General features: G+C 34.9%; 1 protein-coding gene across 1 annotated transcript in view; it reads left to right on the top strand.

Moving 5' to 3' along the window:
* The window catches only part of LOC132559511 (uncharacterized), a 33,231-nt gene extending 17,843 nt beyond the window's left edge, over positions 1-15,388 (top strand). The window contains exons 5-8 of the mRNA XM_060224137.1: positions 608-715; positions 1,583-2,202; positions 5,929-8,455; positions 9,778-15,388. Of these exons, the coding sequence (XP_060080120.1) occupies positions 608-715; positions 1,583-2,202; positions 5,929-8,455; positions 9,778-10,760 (4,238 nt within the window). The 3' untranslated portion in view covers positions 10,761-15,388. The remainder of the gene's footprint in view (positions 1-607; positions 716-1,582; positions 2,203-5,928; positions 8,456-9,777) is intronic.
* The last annotated feature ends 329 nt before the right edge of the window (positions 15,389-15,717 follow it).

The raw sequence follows: 15,717 nt of genomic DNA, 5'->3' as shown, positions 1-15,717 counted from the left end.
TAATTCCTTAAATTAGATATTTTATTGACTTTGTCATTACCTATTTACTCTGATTATAAGTCATCCTGACATTATGATCTCACAGAGCCTCCAATGACATAGTGTCCTACATTGATGAACCAGTTCAAGATGCATTAAATAGTAAAACAGAGAATATGTAATGTAAATACTGGAAAACATCTGAAGATTTTTGGACTTGGCATGCATACTAGAAATAAAGTGAATATGACGGTGTCCATGCCAGAGATATCAGTGTTTGTTTGAGGATAATGCCTTTGACAAAATTGAAGATTGCAATCCTCTCTAATTGTTAGATCTGTTGATCAAATTTTGTTGTCTTGTTTTTTTATTATACACATTCATTTTATCTGAGAGAGAAGCTAATGGTATCTTATTGGCTTATATTGATAAAAATAATCTAGATTAATGTTATCTGAGAGAGAAGCTACATGGTATCTTATTGGCTTATAATAGATGACCTGGACCTGAAAAGGTCATCGGAATGGACAATGAGCATATGTAAGATCTCCATGTAGCCAAGTGTACTGAAACGTTAAATAGGAATAGGTTTGTTGTCACCTCATATTTGTTTTGTTGTTTATGACAGGAGCAGGGGTACATGTACTGCAAAGTGACCAGGTTGATGAATTAGAAGAGATTTTCCAATTAGCAAGCCAGGGAAAGACAGTGAACTGTCGAAAATCAAACAAACGCAGTAAGTTTTGTCTTTTTTAGTCAATAGTGAAGTATCAGCAAGAGATAACAGAGTAATTCATCAAAACTGTGATTATCAATGATTTGTCTTATAGACCAAGAGAGATAACAAAACACAGAGTAATTCATCAAAACTGTAATTATCAATAATTTGTCTTAAAGACCAAGAGAGATAACAAAACACAGAGTAATTCATCAAAACTGTAATTATCAATAATTTGTCTTAAAGACCAAGAGAGATAACAAAACACAGAGTAATTCATCAAAACTGTAATTATCAATAATTTGTCTTAAAGACCAAGAGAGATAACAAAACACAGAGTTATTCATCAAAACTGTAATTATCAATAATTTGTCTTAAAGACCAAGAGAGATAACAAAACACAGAGTAATTCATCAAAACTGTAATTATCAATAATTTGTCTTAAAGACCAAAAGTATCTCCTCATCACAAAGCATTACATATGTTTGTTGTACTGCAATAAGAACAGGTAAACAGTAAAAAAATAGGAAAGTCAATAATACATGATAAGGAAAGGAAGGGGGTGGGGGTTACAGGTAAAGAATCAGGTCATCCTGGTCTATAAATGTTTGAATTGGAGGGGAGCAGTATTGGTAAGAGTATTAGTTGTTAGATGGCAAGGGTCACAAAACTGAAAGCAGTGCTTCACTTTCCAACATTTATATAAGATAAATTGAACAATGCACTATTTGTAATGATAGCATCAGAACAGGTGCCCATTAAGAGTTGGTTTTGGTATCATTATGATGGATGTAACTACCATAGAATTTTAATGATTGAAGCTGTTCTGTAAGCTTTGTTTACTTAACAACATCTCTCTACAATAAAAGTATTTGTCTACAACAGGATCCCAGAACTGTGATTACCTGGACCCTGTGACCAAGTCCATCAGTGGAAGCCTGTACAAGAACAGCGTGCCCTCCTCTCCAAGTTCTTATGACAGCCGAGGCTGGCGACACTCCTTCAGCACATCTAACTCAGGCTGGACCACAAACTCCAACTTTGGCTACGCTGCCAACTATAACTATAACAGCCAGCTGAGGAGTATAGAAAACCTGGAACGAGAGAAACTAATGGCCCTGTATGATGTGCCACCCAGGCGTATACGCAAGGTAGACAATCCAAAATCACCGAAACATGAGCACAAGGAGTCATTACATCATTCTCCTCGCATGTGTGATGATAGACACAACCTGGATCACTCGTCCTCTAGTCTGAGTCTGGCCAGCTGTGAGTCGTCCCCAACTTACCTTGGTTGTAAAGCCAGTGTGTCGGCCAGTGCTCCAGCTCTGTGTGGCTATGGAGCCTACTCTCCGTTTAATGACAAATATAGGAATATCAGCTGTTCAGTTCCTGACCACATTGATGAGTTAGAGGAACTGGACCGTGAAGAAGCATTGGAGTGTCTACAGAGGGAAGAAAGAGGTCTACAACAGGAAATCTCATTACTTGATGAAATGTTACAGGTAGATTTCCATATCCGTTTCATCCATATTTATTGTAATTCATTCATTAACAGAATAATCCTATAGATAGGGGCATCTGTTTGTTAAAAATGTTAATACTTCATCTGTGTTCAAAAATAGCATACCATATGTACTTGCAATGGTGTATATAGCTATAAATAGAACTATCTTGTACGTCTACTCATGCCAGGTGTGCTCACAGTCCTGTACAGTGATTGGTGTACAAGATTATAATTTGTAAACTTATGCACATGATTAAATCACAATAGCTTACCTAATTTCATCAATTTTGATTCTGAAGAACATTTGGCAGCACATTTTGGTTTCTGCAAAACAGAAATACAGGTGATTAACAAGGCTCCTAAATATGTACTGCAGAGTGAATAACATGACCATGTTTTTCATATGATTAGTCAAAGGGACCATCATGTTACTCAAAGTAGAGAAGTAAGCTCATTAGGAGACAAAGAGAAAGTATTTGAATACATATCTATGAAACTACAGTAGATGTAATATTAGGGGCATACACCAGTAGGTTTGTCATTTTGATTTAAATATTGTTTAGTAAGTTTGCCTTATCATTTGTAAACAAGCATTAACGTTAATTTGTCAAAATCCATAGTAAGCTTAACTGCAATTACCAAATAAGGTTTTCTATTTTACTTAAAGGGCATCTACTTCCGGTTCAATTTAAGGGCGACAATCCAGTATGACTGGCATTCAAGTGTTCCCTTCCAATGAACTGCTTTATATATAACATTCAGTCACATGCCTTTATTATTATCATTTGCGAGTACACATGAAATCATTTAGGCACAGAACATGATATCCAAACAGCTTACAGTTTATAAAGAACACACATATTTATACTGGCTTAATTTTAACTTGTTATGTATATAATGGCAGCCCCCATGTCCAGCAATATTATGGGTGCACTTGCGTGAACATAAACACATTTGGGTCGGTAAGACAATTTACATGATTTGGTTGGTTAATGTCTTGCATGACAAAAATACATGTGCAAGAAATGTTTTTATCTATTCTTGTTTTAATTTGCTGTTAAAAATAATTAGTGATTTTTCATGTTTGACCATTTCAAGTAAAGAAAAAATGACATAAACATGATTAAAACGATCCTTTTCTTCCTTGATCCTGTAAATCGTCTCGCGATCCTGTTAATACCAGCAGTTTAACCCTATTTGGAGCAAAACAGCAGACCCTATTATCTCTGACTTGACACCAGATCTGAAATTAACATTTTAAATTCACTTCAAAATCTTGTCTGATAATGTTTATTGGTTTTAATTAGTTTTCTATATATGACACTTTTCACAACAGATTGCATTCAGCTGTCATTTCTAGGAAATAGCCAAGTTGCCAATAGTCTTTATGTTCTCACAGAGGCTTCATATTGATCATTTAATGCAAATCCAGATTAAAAATACTACTATAACCATTTACAAGATTCTTTTCTGATACAATTTATTTGTAGTAAGTTTATAAAATTTTATAGAACATATGAAATACTTGGAATGAAAAACATGTTGTGAAAATTGTATCAACAGAAAGTTGAAACTAGAGTTCTGTATTCAAAACTATATCAAAATACATTGCCGTTTCCAGAAATTTATCATTCTCTACTTTCACTGTAATCATGTTTTATGAGAAATTATCACAAATTGGGATGCTTTGAATAAACACTCGATCTGTTGTATCACTATACAATATACTGAAATGCCCGTGAGAGAAGAGACTAAACCTCCAAAGTGTTCACATATGGCTATATATCCTATATATTAAAATCTTGCATTATTAGCCCACTATCATCAGATGGTGGTCTATTCACATTGCTCTGCCCCATGGTCTGTCGTCCGTCCATAAACAGTTTTTATTATCACATTTCTTGGGAAGTACTTGATGGATCTTTCTCAGATTGCATATATAGGTTCCCCTTGGTCCCTAGTTGTATATTCTGACAATGTAAGTACATTTGTGTACATGTAGTCACACTGGAGATCGGATACCAGGTTGTTCATCTATGACATGTAGAAGATCTCTAGTTTTTACTCGCTGGTTTAATGTTTATACATCATGTTCCATATAATCCATTGAGTAATGAGCATAATGTTAATGCTGTTTAAAAAGATACGGAAGTTGTGAAATAAAGTTCTTGGCTTCGGAAACAAAAGCCTAGTGGAAGTCTAGGCTAATATTGTAAATCAAAGTAAGATATCACAATTGATAATTGGAACTTAACCTGGTAATCATTGTACTAATTCCATTGATGTATATTTACATATATTAATCACTCATCCTGTTCATTGTCACATTAATTTCAATCATAAATGCCGTCGGAGGCTCCCATCACAAACCATTGAGGATCAAATAGAAGTAGAATCTACATTAATGTGTTTGTTGAGGAAGCATTCACATACATACACATCGAAACTTATAAAACTTTATACATATTTAATACATATATATTAAAATCCATTTATACAGATTCTTTGTAATGTGTCCCTTGGAAGCAAGGCATTTTGTTCCTCAATATTTTGACATAACTATTCAATATTGACTTGTGTATCTAATTATAATAGTGTAGCTGACAAAGTTTTTGAGTGTAGTTGTTATCAATAGATCAGGTATTCAAAATAAATAGCACTTCAAATATATATAGAGATAGTCCAAATTATTCTGACATTCTGTCAACTTTTTATACATAGAGATAGTCCAAATTATTCTGACATTCTGTCAACTTTTTATACATAGAGATAGTCCAAATTATTCTGACATTCTGTCAACTTTTTATATATAGAGATAGTCCAAATTATTCTGACATTCTGACAGGGATATCTTGTTTTAGCCCATTTTAAGTGTAATATCAAATCAATTATTATAACTGTAGTTATCGATTATTACTTTTTGTTAATCAACATTTAAACAACAGTATAACATTTCTTTTTCTAGATATTTTGTAATTGAGTTTGAAATGAATCATTTTCTACACATCAAGACTGATGATATTTGACCAGAAGCAACGTTGTATTGAAGGATTATCAAATTGGTTCAGATGAATGACCTTGAACCAAAGTCTCAGGGGTCAGATTATTTTTCCAAATTGTAAATGTATTGCACCAGCATATGGTATGTGTAATAGTTTTGATATATTAGATAGATGTTGTGTTAACTTCTGACTGTATCAATATCATCAATTTACTTCCTGTCAATAACCGCAAGGCCAAGGAAACTGGCCTTAAAGCATACTCCTATAACATAAGAGAGCAATGAATTGTTGTTTTTTTACAGTGAAAATTATCATAAATGTCTCATGGCTAAATAACTTACTGTCAAAGATCAAGGTGAAATTTTAGCAAGAATGTATTTTATTGGCAAATAGCTGGCTAGAATCAAATGATCATAAGTTGTAGATGAATGATATTAATCTAAAGACTGAACATATTAGCTTAGGAAGTTGACAGTTGTGTAATCCAGATGAAGGAAGATCAGGTATCTTTAAAGCTAACTTTCACTTCTCTCCTTTATATGTATCTTTATGTAAAAGAGCACAATGTTCATAGATTATATATACTACATATTATCAAATTTCATAATAAACATGTGATTGCACTTTATAGAAATTATTGTTTACAGTACTTCTAGTACTTTGATTATTTATGTATTCTCATTCATTTAGAAACACATAATTGATTATACTTTATTTATCAGGGCTGTCAACATGACGATCCCAGGAGAGGAAAAAGTAGAAGAGATAGAAATAAACCACCACCTATTCCTGGAAAGGTCTACAGGTCTTCCCGACGTCAAGAAAATATACCTCCTTCATTTAATCACGGCTCATTTTATCAAGAAAACACTTTACTTAGTCCAAATCTTGTATCAAAACTCCAAAGGATACCATCCGGTTCAAAAATGTCTGCTCCACTACCTTATGTGAACCTGGAGAAGTATGACATTGGTGATGTTGATAATAGTCATGTTCATGTTTCCTCCTCGTGTGCAGACAGTGGTACGTGGAGTGCTCCTTGTGTTCCCTCTGGTAAAAAACATGGCACAAGGCGGTCAGGTTCAAATAAGGAAAATTTGAAAAGTTCTCCAAGACAACTACGAAATAATGTTCATTGCCTCAGAGGTAAAAGTTCTTCAGAATCAGAACTGTCATGTAGATCTGTCTCAGGTGTAACTAAAGAGGAGAATATCTATGTAAACGACTTCCCAAGAAGGGAACAGTCCCCACCAGCACTGCCACCAAAAGGACCAGCCCTTCTTAAAAAGAATCCAAGTGATAATGACAGACCCCCACCACTCCCTCCACACAGATCTCGTAAACAACCTCATGTCCAAGGTGTTGTGGACCCAGTGTCACTGTACCAGTACCCAAAGAAAAATGGACAAGCAGGTAAACATACTGTGTCTACGGAACCTTCAGACTCATATCTCCTGATGGGTGGATTTGAGAAGGAGGAAAGTAAGTCAAAACAGGATCTTGAACTTGATTGTAGTCGAGAAGTTGTTCAGCTTCCAACAAGGAAAGTTTTAAGTAAAACTGACGTACAGCAGCAGAATTCAGTCTCGCCACAAGGAGCTTACATGGAAATGGGAAACTTGTTTGAAAGTGAGAATGATTTTAAGGCCAAGCAAAGTTGTTCTGTACATGCTGAAGCAAGGCCACAGTATAGTCGGTCGTATAGTGCTTCGGATGTACTGGATGATGACCAGCCTAAGTCTACAAATCTTAACCCGTCCTTCAGTTCATCCTCCAACACATCACTCATCAGGGAGGAAAATTATCTCTTGATGACGAACTTTCAGACTGAGAAGAAAAATGATTCTGTGGAATTCACACAAAGACGGCATCATCAATCTGTTGATTTAACAGCTGATGGAAGTACACTTAATTTAACAAAGAACATTGCAGATACATCATTCAGTAGCGACACCTCAGATATAGACAATACAGCAATACCTTTCCCTAACCTAATGAATTTTCAACAGCACACGGTCACAATGACCAGTGTCAAGCCCTCAAGGAACTCCACCTGTGGGCCACCAAGCAAAACCACCAGTAGTGTTTCAACAGAAAAAGTCAGCGAAGGATCAAGCAGGAATTCAGGCTTTCTCACACGTTTAATCAGGAGAAACTCCGGCAATAGGAAAAGTATGTCTCAGAGCCAGGAAAATCTCCTGGCTTCCAGTTCCAGTGAAAGCTGCCTGGAACGCACTGTGAATCAGTCATCCAAGGAGCCAGTACAGTTGCGTCGTGTCTTTTCACAGTCCAGTGACTCATCCTCATCGTCCTGTGGCCAGCACCACAGTCCCACTCTCCCTCTCAGTGACCATCGCAGGTCCTCAAGCTTTCCCAATCGTGCAAGTTTCTTTGAACAAAAGCCCTCTACAAATGACAAGGTGCGAGGACTGCATCAGGGTATGGACGGTAATTATTTTTCTGCTTTATCGCTGGATGATGAAATGCAACTTCTGGAGTGTGATAATGAGTTTACTGGATCTGATTCAAGTTCACTAAATGACATCAGTAAAGGTGGCAGGTCTCAGTCTGGTTACAGGGGTCCCTGTGAAAGTACTGGAAGTGAAAACGGAGATGATGATTGTGAATCATTGTCAGATAAACAGGCTCAGAAGCTCTTACTCTGTTCCAAGCACAAAAAATATAAGACACCTGATTCCATGGTATTTACAGCGTTCAAATCAGATCCTCGTAAGTTACTGGAGTCTGGTGGTTCAGAGAGTAGTAGTAGCAGTAAAACTGATGATGAAAAATTAATAGAACTTTTCAAACATGGATCAAAATCAACCTCCTTTGACGATCAACATTTGTATAAAGTGAAAAGTCAGTGTACAAGTGAGTACAAAAAGAGGCGAAGTTTACCAACTGATGGAAGCAAAGCTCTGTCCCCGAAGGAAGAAGCTTTAGCTATCGTGAAACATGTGTCATCTCTACCACCTTTTGTGCCTCCCAAGTTAAAACATTACCCATGTCCTCTGTCTCCTGTGCCAGAGAGTGTTCCGTTGGTGTGTAATAGTGAGGAGCCTTTACCCAGTCAAGGTCCCAAGCTATCCACTATACCGGACACACCCAAGCGAGGCAATATGGACCCAGTATTACAAAAGGAGTTGGCAAGAGCTACACTAAGGATACAACCTCCACCCCCACTCATGGAGGAGGAGGAGGAGGAGAATGTATGGGTCCCAAGGGACTCAACAAATTCACAAGAAGGTAAGAATACAAGACACTGACATGTTGAAACACATGAGCTTTGGTGAATGTTGATTCTGTCTGTACAATTCAAGTTCTTCATTTTAATAAGATGAAGATGTAGATATTTTAACTCGTCATATTACAAGTGTATTTCAGTATGTTAAAAACAACAGATTTTTGTTGTGTATATGACATTTAATCAGAAGTCACAATTAAGATATCAAATTCAGAACTTTTCCCTTAAGTACTTTTCCTTTACCTTTTCTCCATTTTCTCATGTTCAGCATTGTTTAATGCAGCAAAAAAAGTCATACTGAATTGCATTCTTGCCTGTGAAATATAGGAATTTATCAATTGGATAAAAAATGTGTATGCAGTGATGATATCAGCTATACAATCTTTGTAGTTTTGACAGCAAAGTTTTCTAGTCACTATATTGAAACTGTTGGTTTTTCTTCAAATTTTATTTGTACATTTCAGATTTTCTCTGATTTGATAATTAACAGTTTTATAAGTGATTCTTACCAGATGACAACAGAAAATGGTAGACAAACATGTAAAGCAGCAAATTCGACATTTGTCTTGTTATCACGCATAACATAAAACTTTCTGAAGTCAAAGCACATCTTAATATTTTCTGACTTTTCTTGAACACTTTTTCTTGAAGGATGGGGTCAAAGAAGGACAAAATTTACTTACATTTCAAAAATTTTATTCTCCAGACTGGGATATCCAGCACTGTAAAATCAAAAACTCTGCATGAATTAAAATGTCTCACAACTACTGTAAAAAAAAACAAAAACAAAAAAAAAACAAAAAAAAAAGGCCTGTAGACCCTACCCATGGGCCTGAAAGGAAGACCTCAAAGGGGATTATTTGCTTCTCAAATCTCAAAAATATTCTTTTCCAGGCTGAGATACTGTAAAATCAATAGTACCTTATGAATGATAAGGTCTCAAAGTGCTTTGTCGAAGTTGTGTATTTCACAACCACCATGTCACTTTGTCCTCAAGGGAAGGGGGCAACTTTCACTTTATTTTATATAGGGAAATGATATGTGGGTATTAAACAGGAAACCATTGAATATTCTCTATATATTGTTATAGAAAATATTTCTCTTTGTGCTATATCCCATCATGAGTTTACTATACTTTTATTAAAAACATAGTATTTCACATTTCATACTTGTTGAATTATTTTATAAGTAATAGTGCAACAGTACAATGTAGTATGAAATAATGACATGACGTGATGAATACAGTGTAATAGTTAAAAAAATAGGAAAATATTTGGGGTGTAGAAAGAAGTTAAGAAAAAATATTTTCAACTTTCTTTTACAGTGAAATCTGAGTCAGCCGTGGTGGAAGATAAATTTCAGGCGCTTGTTGTGGAAGTGGAGGAAGACTGTGAACAGGATGATACTATATCTATGTCTTCACTAGAAAGCAGTCTGCCCAGCTGTGATGAAGGTGGTGTCCGTACCAGTCCAGCCTCTACCCTGCTACGACCACGTTCAGGAAAGGAGTATAAAATGGTAGAACGCCGTCGCCCACACAATGACAGTCTGAGTTCAAGTCCTGCTCAGACCCCTCAATCTCCATCTGGAGACACTGTGTTCACTTTTGAGTCATGTTCACCATCTCAAACAAGTGTTTATAGCCGGGAACGTGAGTCCCCGAATGTGCCAAAATTTACTCGCACCGATAGTTCAGTGTCGGCACGAATCCACGAGAGGTTCAGTCCTCCCAGAACCTACATGAACATTGACATGACCCCACCATCATCACCACATTATTCTATGTCTCTACCCCCAGAACTGATTGAACCTCAACTGAATTATGCAGAAATTGATCTTTCTCATTCATCCAATACCAGGGCTTCTAAGAAATCTCGAAAAGTTTCTCAGAAGTCTTTGAAATCTAATACTATTGAATATGCAATGATTGACATGGAAGCTACAGTTGCGATACAGAGAGCAGGACGTGAACATGTGCAATCTCGTGAGGACAGTCTCCGTAGAGCTGATAAAAGGTTGTCGCTGAGAGAGCCAAAACATCCACTTGGTGAAGGACAGTCAGATTTTGGTTCAGTAGATCATAAAGACAACTTTGATAAAGGTCAGAAGGAATTTTCAGATCGGAGTGCTAGGGAGACTCCAGACAGGAATGTGAGGGAATCACCAGAAAGGCGGGACACACTCTCGTCCCCAGAGGGGCCTCCATGTAGGTCGTCTCCTCTCCCTGAGGACACACCGTTACCTGAAAGAAGGACTAGCTACTCCTCCTCCTCATCTGATGATGATGAGGAAGATGAGGATAAGTGATAATTTAGAGGAAGAGGAATTATTCACTAAACTACACCAGGAAGTGTTTGGTGCCAAATTTTGAACCGGTTAATCTTATATATTTGTGACATAAAGCCTCACAGATTGAAGGCGTTATTTAGAATTCATTTTCTTCATGAAGTTGGTGTAGTATACTAGATATTTTATTGAATACATGAATATGTATTTATTCAAATGCTGAGTGCTTATAAATACAACATGGTATATAGATTGTAATATATTTAAAAAATCAAACTCAAAACTATTTTATCTTCTGATGATACAGATGTATGAGAATTGTTTTTGAAATTGCAGGGTCACAACTTTTGTTTTCTGTCTCTTCAGAAGTATAATTTGATGTGCCAAGTTCTATATAAGTATGTATTTCCTACTTGTACCTCACTTGTATCCTGATGATGGTCATGTAGTAGTAGGCTTTAAATTTCTGGAATCGTAGCACTTCCTGGTCCTGATGATGGTATCGTAGTAAGCTGAAACTTGTAGACAAGTAAACAACTGTTCTTGTAGTGGTAAAATTCCTTTATTAATTCATGGTCACTTCAGTTAACAAAGAAAAATTGTAACACAAGACTTCATATACCAGATGTTGTTTGATTAATGGACTAAATTTCGTCCAATTATCAAAAAGTCAAAGAATTTCATGCACTACAAAAAAAAAAAAACATGAAAGATTTGCAAGAGAGATTTGTAGCCTCATTGATTTCCTCAAAATAAAATGGTGATACAAGTGACATGTAGGGACATCATACTTATGTAGCCTGGTGCTTGGATATAGTTTAATCATTGTGTCCAATGTATTGTGATGTTCATGTTTCCCTTCATTTTCAGTCTTCCATCTGTTTTTCCATTTGGATTGGAAATAAGTCTCAAATGTAGAATTCAGAAAGAGTTACAAAAATAGCTTTAAGTAAAATGCATAGGTGCTCACATGATGTTTGCATGATATGAATTAGCAGGTGTTGTAATTTACTCAAAGAGATACCTGTTTCAGTACTAGCATGATAACTTTCCTGTTAATGTCAGAACCTTTGGTAGAGTTTTGACCTATTTAGAATAGATTTAATTACCTGGTAAATTGTATTGGTAGCAGATTTTGAGTTTTAAAGCATAGTTATAAGACCCAATGAAAATTATTACCTACTTGTAATATATCATGTGTTCTGGTGACAATATTAGAGCTCTAGGAAAGTACATAACATTTCAACTGCAAAAAAATACTAAAATATGATAAACTAAACTTATACAAAACACTTACAATTTTGAATTGTTTTTCAAGTTGACTTTGTACAAGCCTGGCTATCTTACAGATGTTGGCTGGTTATAGAAGTTGACATCTAAGGTAAATACAATGTAATATGTTTTGATATAGGGCAAACTTATAATTCTTATTGTATAACTGGAATAAACAATGGTTGTGTTTACTGTTATAATGTACATGTAGGTAAAAACAGGGTAATTTGCTCATGTACAGGACTCTAGGCTTAGATCAGTGCCAGTAAGATTTCATCAATATCCTGCCACTGTTTATATTACGAGCTGAGAAGGTTGTCATATTTATATAACATTGTACCTAATATAAAGAGTTTGGCTGTGGAGGAATATCAATTTTACATATTAAACAATCTCTTGAAAAGTTTACATTTTATTGAAGAGGTCAGACAGAAAGTTGAAGACAAAAAGTGTTGATTTTGTTACTTGATTACTTGGTGTATTACAAAAAGTAGTTTGAATTTATGATTAATGATATTGTGTCAATATGATTGGAAATATCTTGAGAGTATGCACTGTTTACCCAATTCTGTACCTTACCATGTTCTGGTATAGTAATTAAACCATGTATACATTATGTTTCCTATGGGATTTAATCAAATTTCAGAAATTTCTTAGACATATTTATTCTGACAAGATTTGTACATGTTGTAGTTGTGTTTTGATGCTAAATGAAATAGAAATTGCAATCTTGATCAAAACAAATATTCAAGAAATGCTCATTTTAATAGTAAGGTATATTGAAAGTATAGTGAACATGTTAAAGAACCTTATACAAATCTGTAAAAAAAACCTTCTTAAATGCGAAATCTTGGGTGATTTTGGAACAGGAGGTACATTTGTATCAGTTCTTTGGTGATTGCTAATTTAAAAAATCAATTAGCATTAGAAGCAAGCAAGTTCTTTGGACTTAATAGGTTTGAAGTCCTTTCTTTATTCAATTAATACAGAAATGTATTCTCACTCTGTTTCTGTTTCACATAGAACAAGCATAAATGTCAAAATCTAGTAAATTAGATGCATTACAAATGAGATCATAAAAAAATTGAAACCTGGTACTTCACTTTATATACAATACCTATTTCATGAACAAGTACCAGAACATTTCCCTTGTCAGTTGAAAATGCAATAGGTGTATCAGATCTTTTCCCTCTTAATGACCAAAAGTTGAAATATTTGATGTATGTGTGATATGAAATATTGTTCTATGACCAAAAATTGTATGATTTTTTTTTAAAATGATTTTACATCACCTTTTACAAGGTTTCTTACTTTTTATATTTTATCAATTTACCTGTAGTTTGTTGTACTTGTATTTACATTTGTGGGTGTCTATTTATGTTACTTTGTAGGCTATAACTGTTATTGGCTCAAGACGTTAAAGATATTACAAGTAGCAGCGAAATATCCTAACCAGTTTTAGTCCTTAAACACAATTTCTAGTTTTATAGAAGTACCAATTTTTCAGAGTGCATTTACACCTTTAGAAAATTTACACAAGATACAGCTTGCATCTGGTACTGTATGCTAGTTGAATATTAAGTCTGGATTAGTTATATGAATTGTGAAAAGCACTTGGAGAATTTGGTCTTGTAACTTTACCAGATATTATTGATATAGGATGTGCCAAGAATGAGAATTTATCTTCATATTGTGTAGAATAAATGTATACAGTTGATGATATGGTGTCCTAGCAACAGATTTCCCCTGGACCTGATGATATACACACTGCAGTCTCTAAATTGTCTTGGCCTATATCATCGTCAGGTGTAGATGTGTCGTGATCTACAGTAAAAACTCTTGATAAAAACTCTTGATGTCCAATTTGAAAGAGTATTCACATTATTGGCAGATCTCCCAGCCAGCTACCAGATATCCTGGCAGTCTATCCACATGTATCATACCACACTACTTTGGTATACTTGTGTGCTTGTGTTGACAATGCATGTGCTTTTGATGTACAGGTGCTTTGCATGTCATTGAAAAAATCAATGTGCTTTGATACATAATGCAATGTGTCTGTATTTTCTCTCTCTTCAAAACCTTTTTAAAAAATGCTATTTTTTAATTTCCAAACTGTTTATGTATGCCCAAGAACTACTTTCTGAAGCAGAAGTGAGATACTCCTATGTCTAAAACTAAGTTGGAAATATCATTAAAAGTTTAGCAATACATTTATGGGGAATAAATGTGCAAAACAGTCAGCTATACATGGTGATATTGATTTAGTGTCGTGTTAATATAAACTGGTATAACAGTTACATATATATATATAGTAAGAATCTGAGAGCTGTCAGTACTGATTGTCACTTGTTTACATGTATAATTTATCTGTATGGATTATTGAAGGATTTCAGCAGTAAAAAGAAAAAGAATCTGGCACCACAAAATATTCCTACATCACGAAACAAAATACATTGCTGTACACCTTTTTTTTTAGTTTAGAAAGTCTAAATGGGGTTATTTTAAGCTGGTAATTCATTGATAAAGTCAAAAGAGATTGAGTTATGTCAGGTAGGAAGAGATCAGAAAGGGTTTAGTGTACATCAGTCACTTTGTAAATTGCACATTTATTGTTCAAAGTGTATTAATTGATCTTCTTGGAGAAGAAAACTTTATTATCTTTTTCAGGCAACTCTTCATAGATGATAATGTGTTGGTGGGTCTTTCAGTTGTTTTCGGGAAAGGAAGATTGACTTTGTATATGGGAATTTGAACAGTACAATACAATCAACAGAAAATAATCAGCTGTATTAAATTAATGCAAATTTTACTTACTACATTTCTGATCCAATACTTAGGGGAAGTGTCTTTTGTTTTGTTTTTTTTTTTAAAGGCACCTCTTAAAATTATTCGTTACCTACATCATTTCTTAGGTCCTTAGGCCTACTCCAGTGTGTAAGCCTCCAGCGCTAGTTAATGCTGAAGTTGCCTAAGATTCCAACCTGAAACTTTGTTTACTGGTCCAGTGTCTAGTCAAGAGTGACAAAAATAACCTGGTGCTGAGATTACATATTCCTATTTGTCAATCTTCCTTTCATTTCGCAGCAATTGCCAAATTAAAATTATCCCCCTTTCTTCATTCTCCTTATCTAAAGTATATTTAACAAAACCAAGGGAAAAAACTTATACCTGGGTCAAGTTTTTTGGGGGTTTTTTCCCCTGAAGTTAAAGAATGTGTTGAAAATTTGTTTTATATGAATGTACAAATAAATGGTGCTTTTTAAAGTTTCATTAAAATCTTCAGTGGATCAATTCTGCTTGCTATTTTTCGCTGCCAAAATTCTTTTGTAGAATTAACATATATATATTATGTAGTGTTTTCATTGCAATTTCATCTCTGGTCTAAATATGAATAAACTTATTTTAAAACAGTCCTTTGTCTTTGTGCTCAATTATGCCCCCTGTCAAATGTGGTTGTTGATGGAGTCATCTTCTAATACAATCTTCGATAGTAACACAATCTTGTTCAATCCAGAATATTTGGACTTTTAGATATATTTGATCAATCTAAAATAAATGCACCACCCAAAGGCAGTCTGCAGTGCAGTGCAATTAAGTTGCTGTGACCTTATTTCTAGGTCATGTTACCAAGTACATGTATTTAGTTCATGGTGACCTATTACGACCGCCTTTTGTCCAGCATCTTGCATCCTTAAACTTTCGA

Source organism: Ylistrum balloti, unplaced genomic scaffold (genome assembly GCF_031769215.1).
Source record: "Ylistrum balloti isolate Yb309-2 unplaced genomic scaffold, AGI_CSIRO_Ybal_v1 Utg370928, whole genome shotgun sequence".
NCBI lineage: Eukaryota > Metazoa > Mollusca > Bivalvia > Pectinida > Pectinidae > Ylistrum > Ylistrum balloti.
The sequence above is the reverse complement of the archived record's forward strand: the minus strand, read 5'-3'. Positions and strand labels throughout refer to the sequence as shown.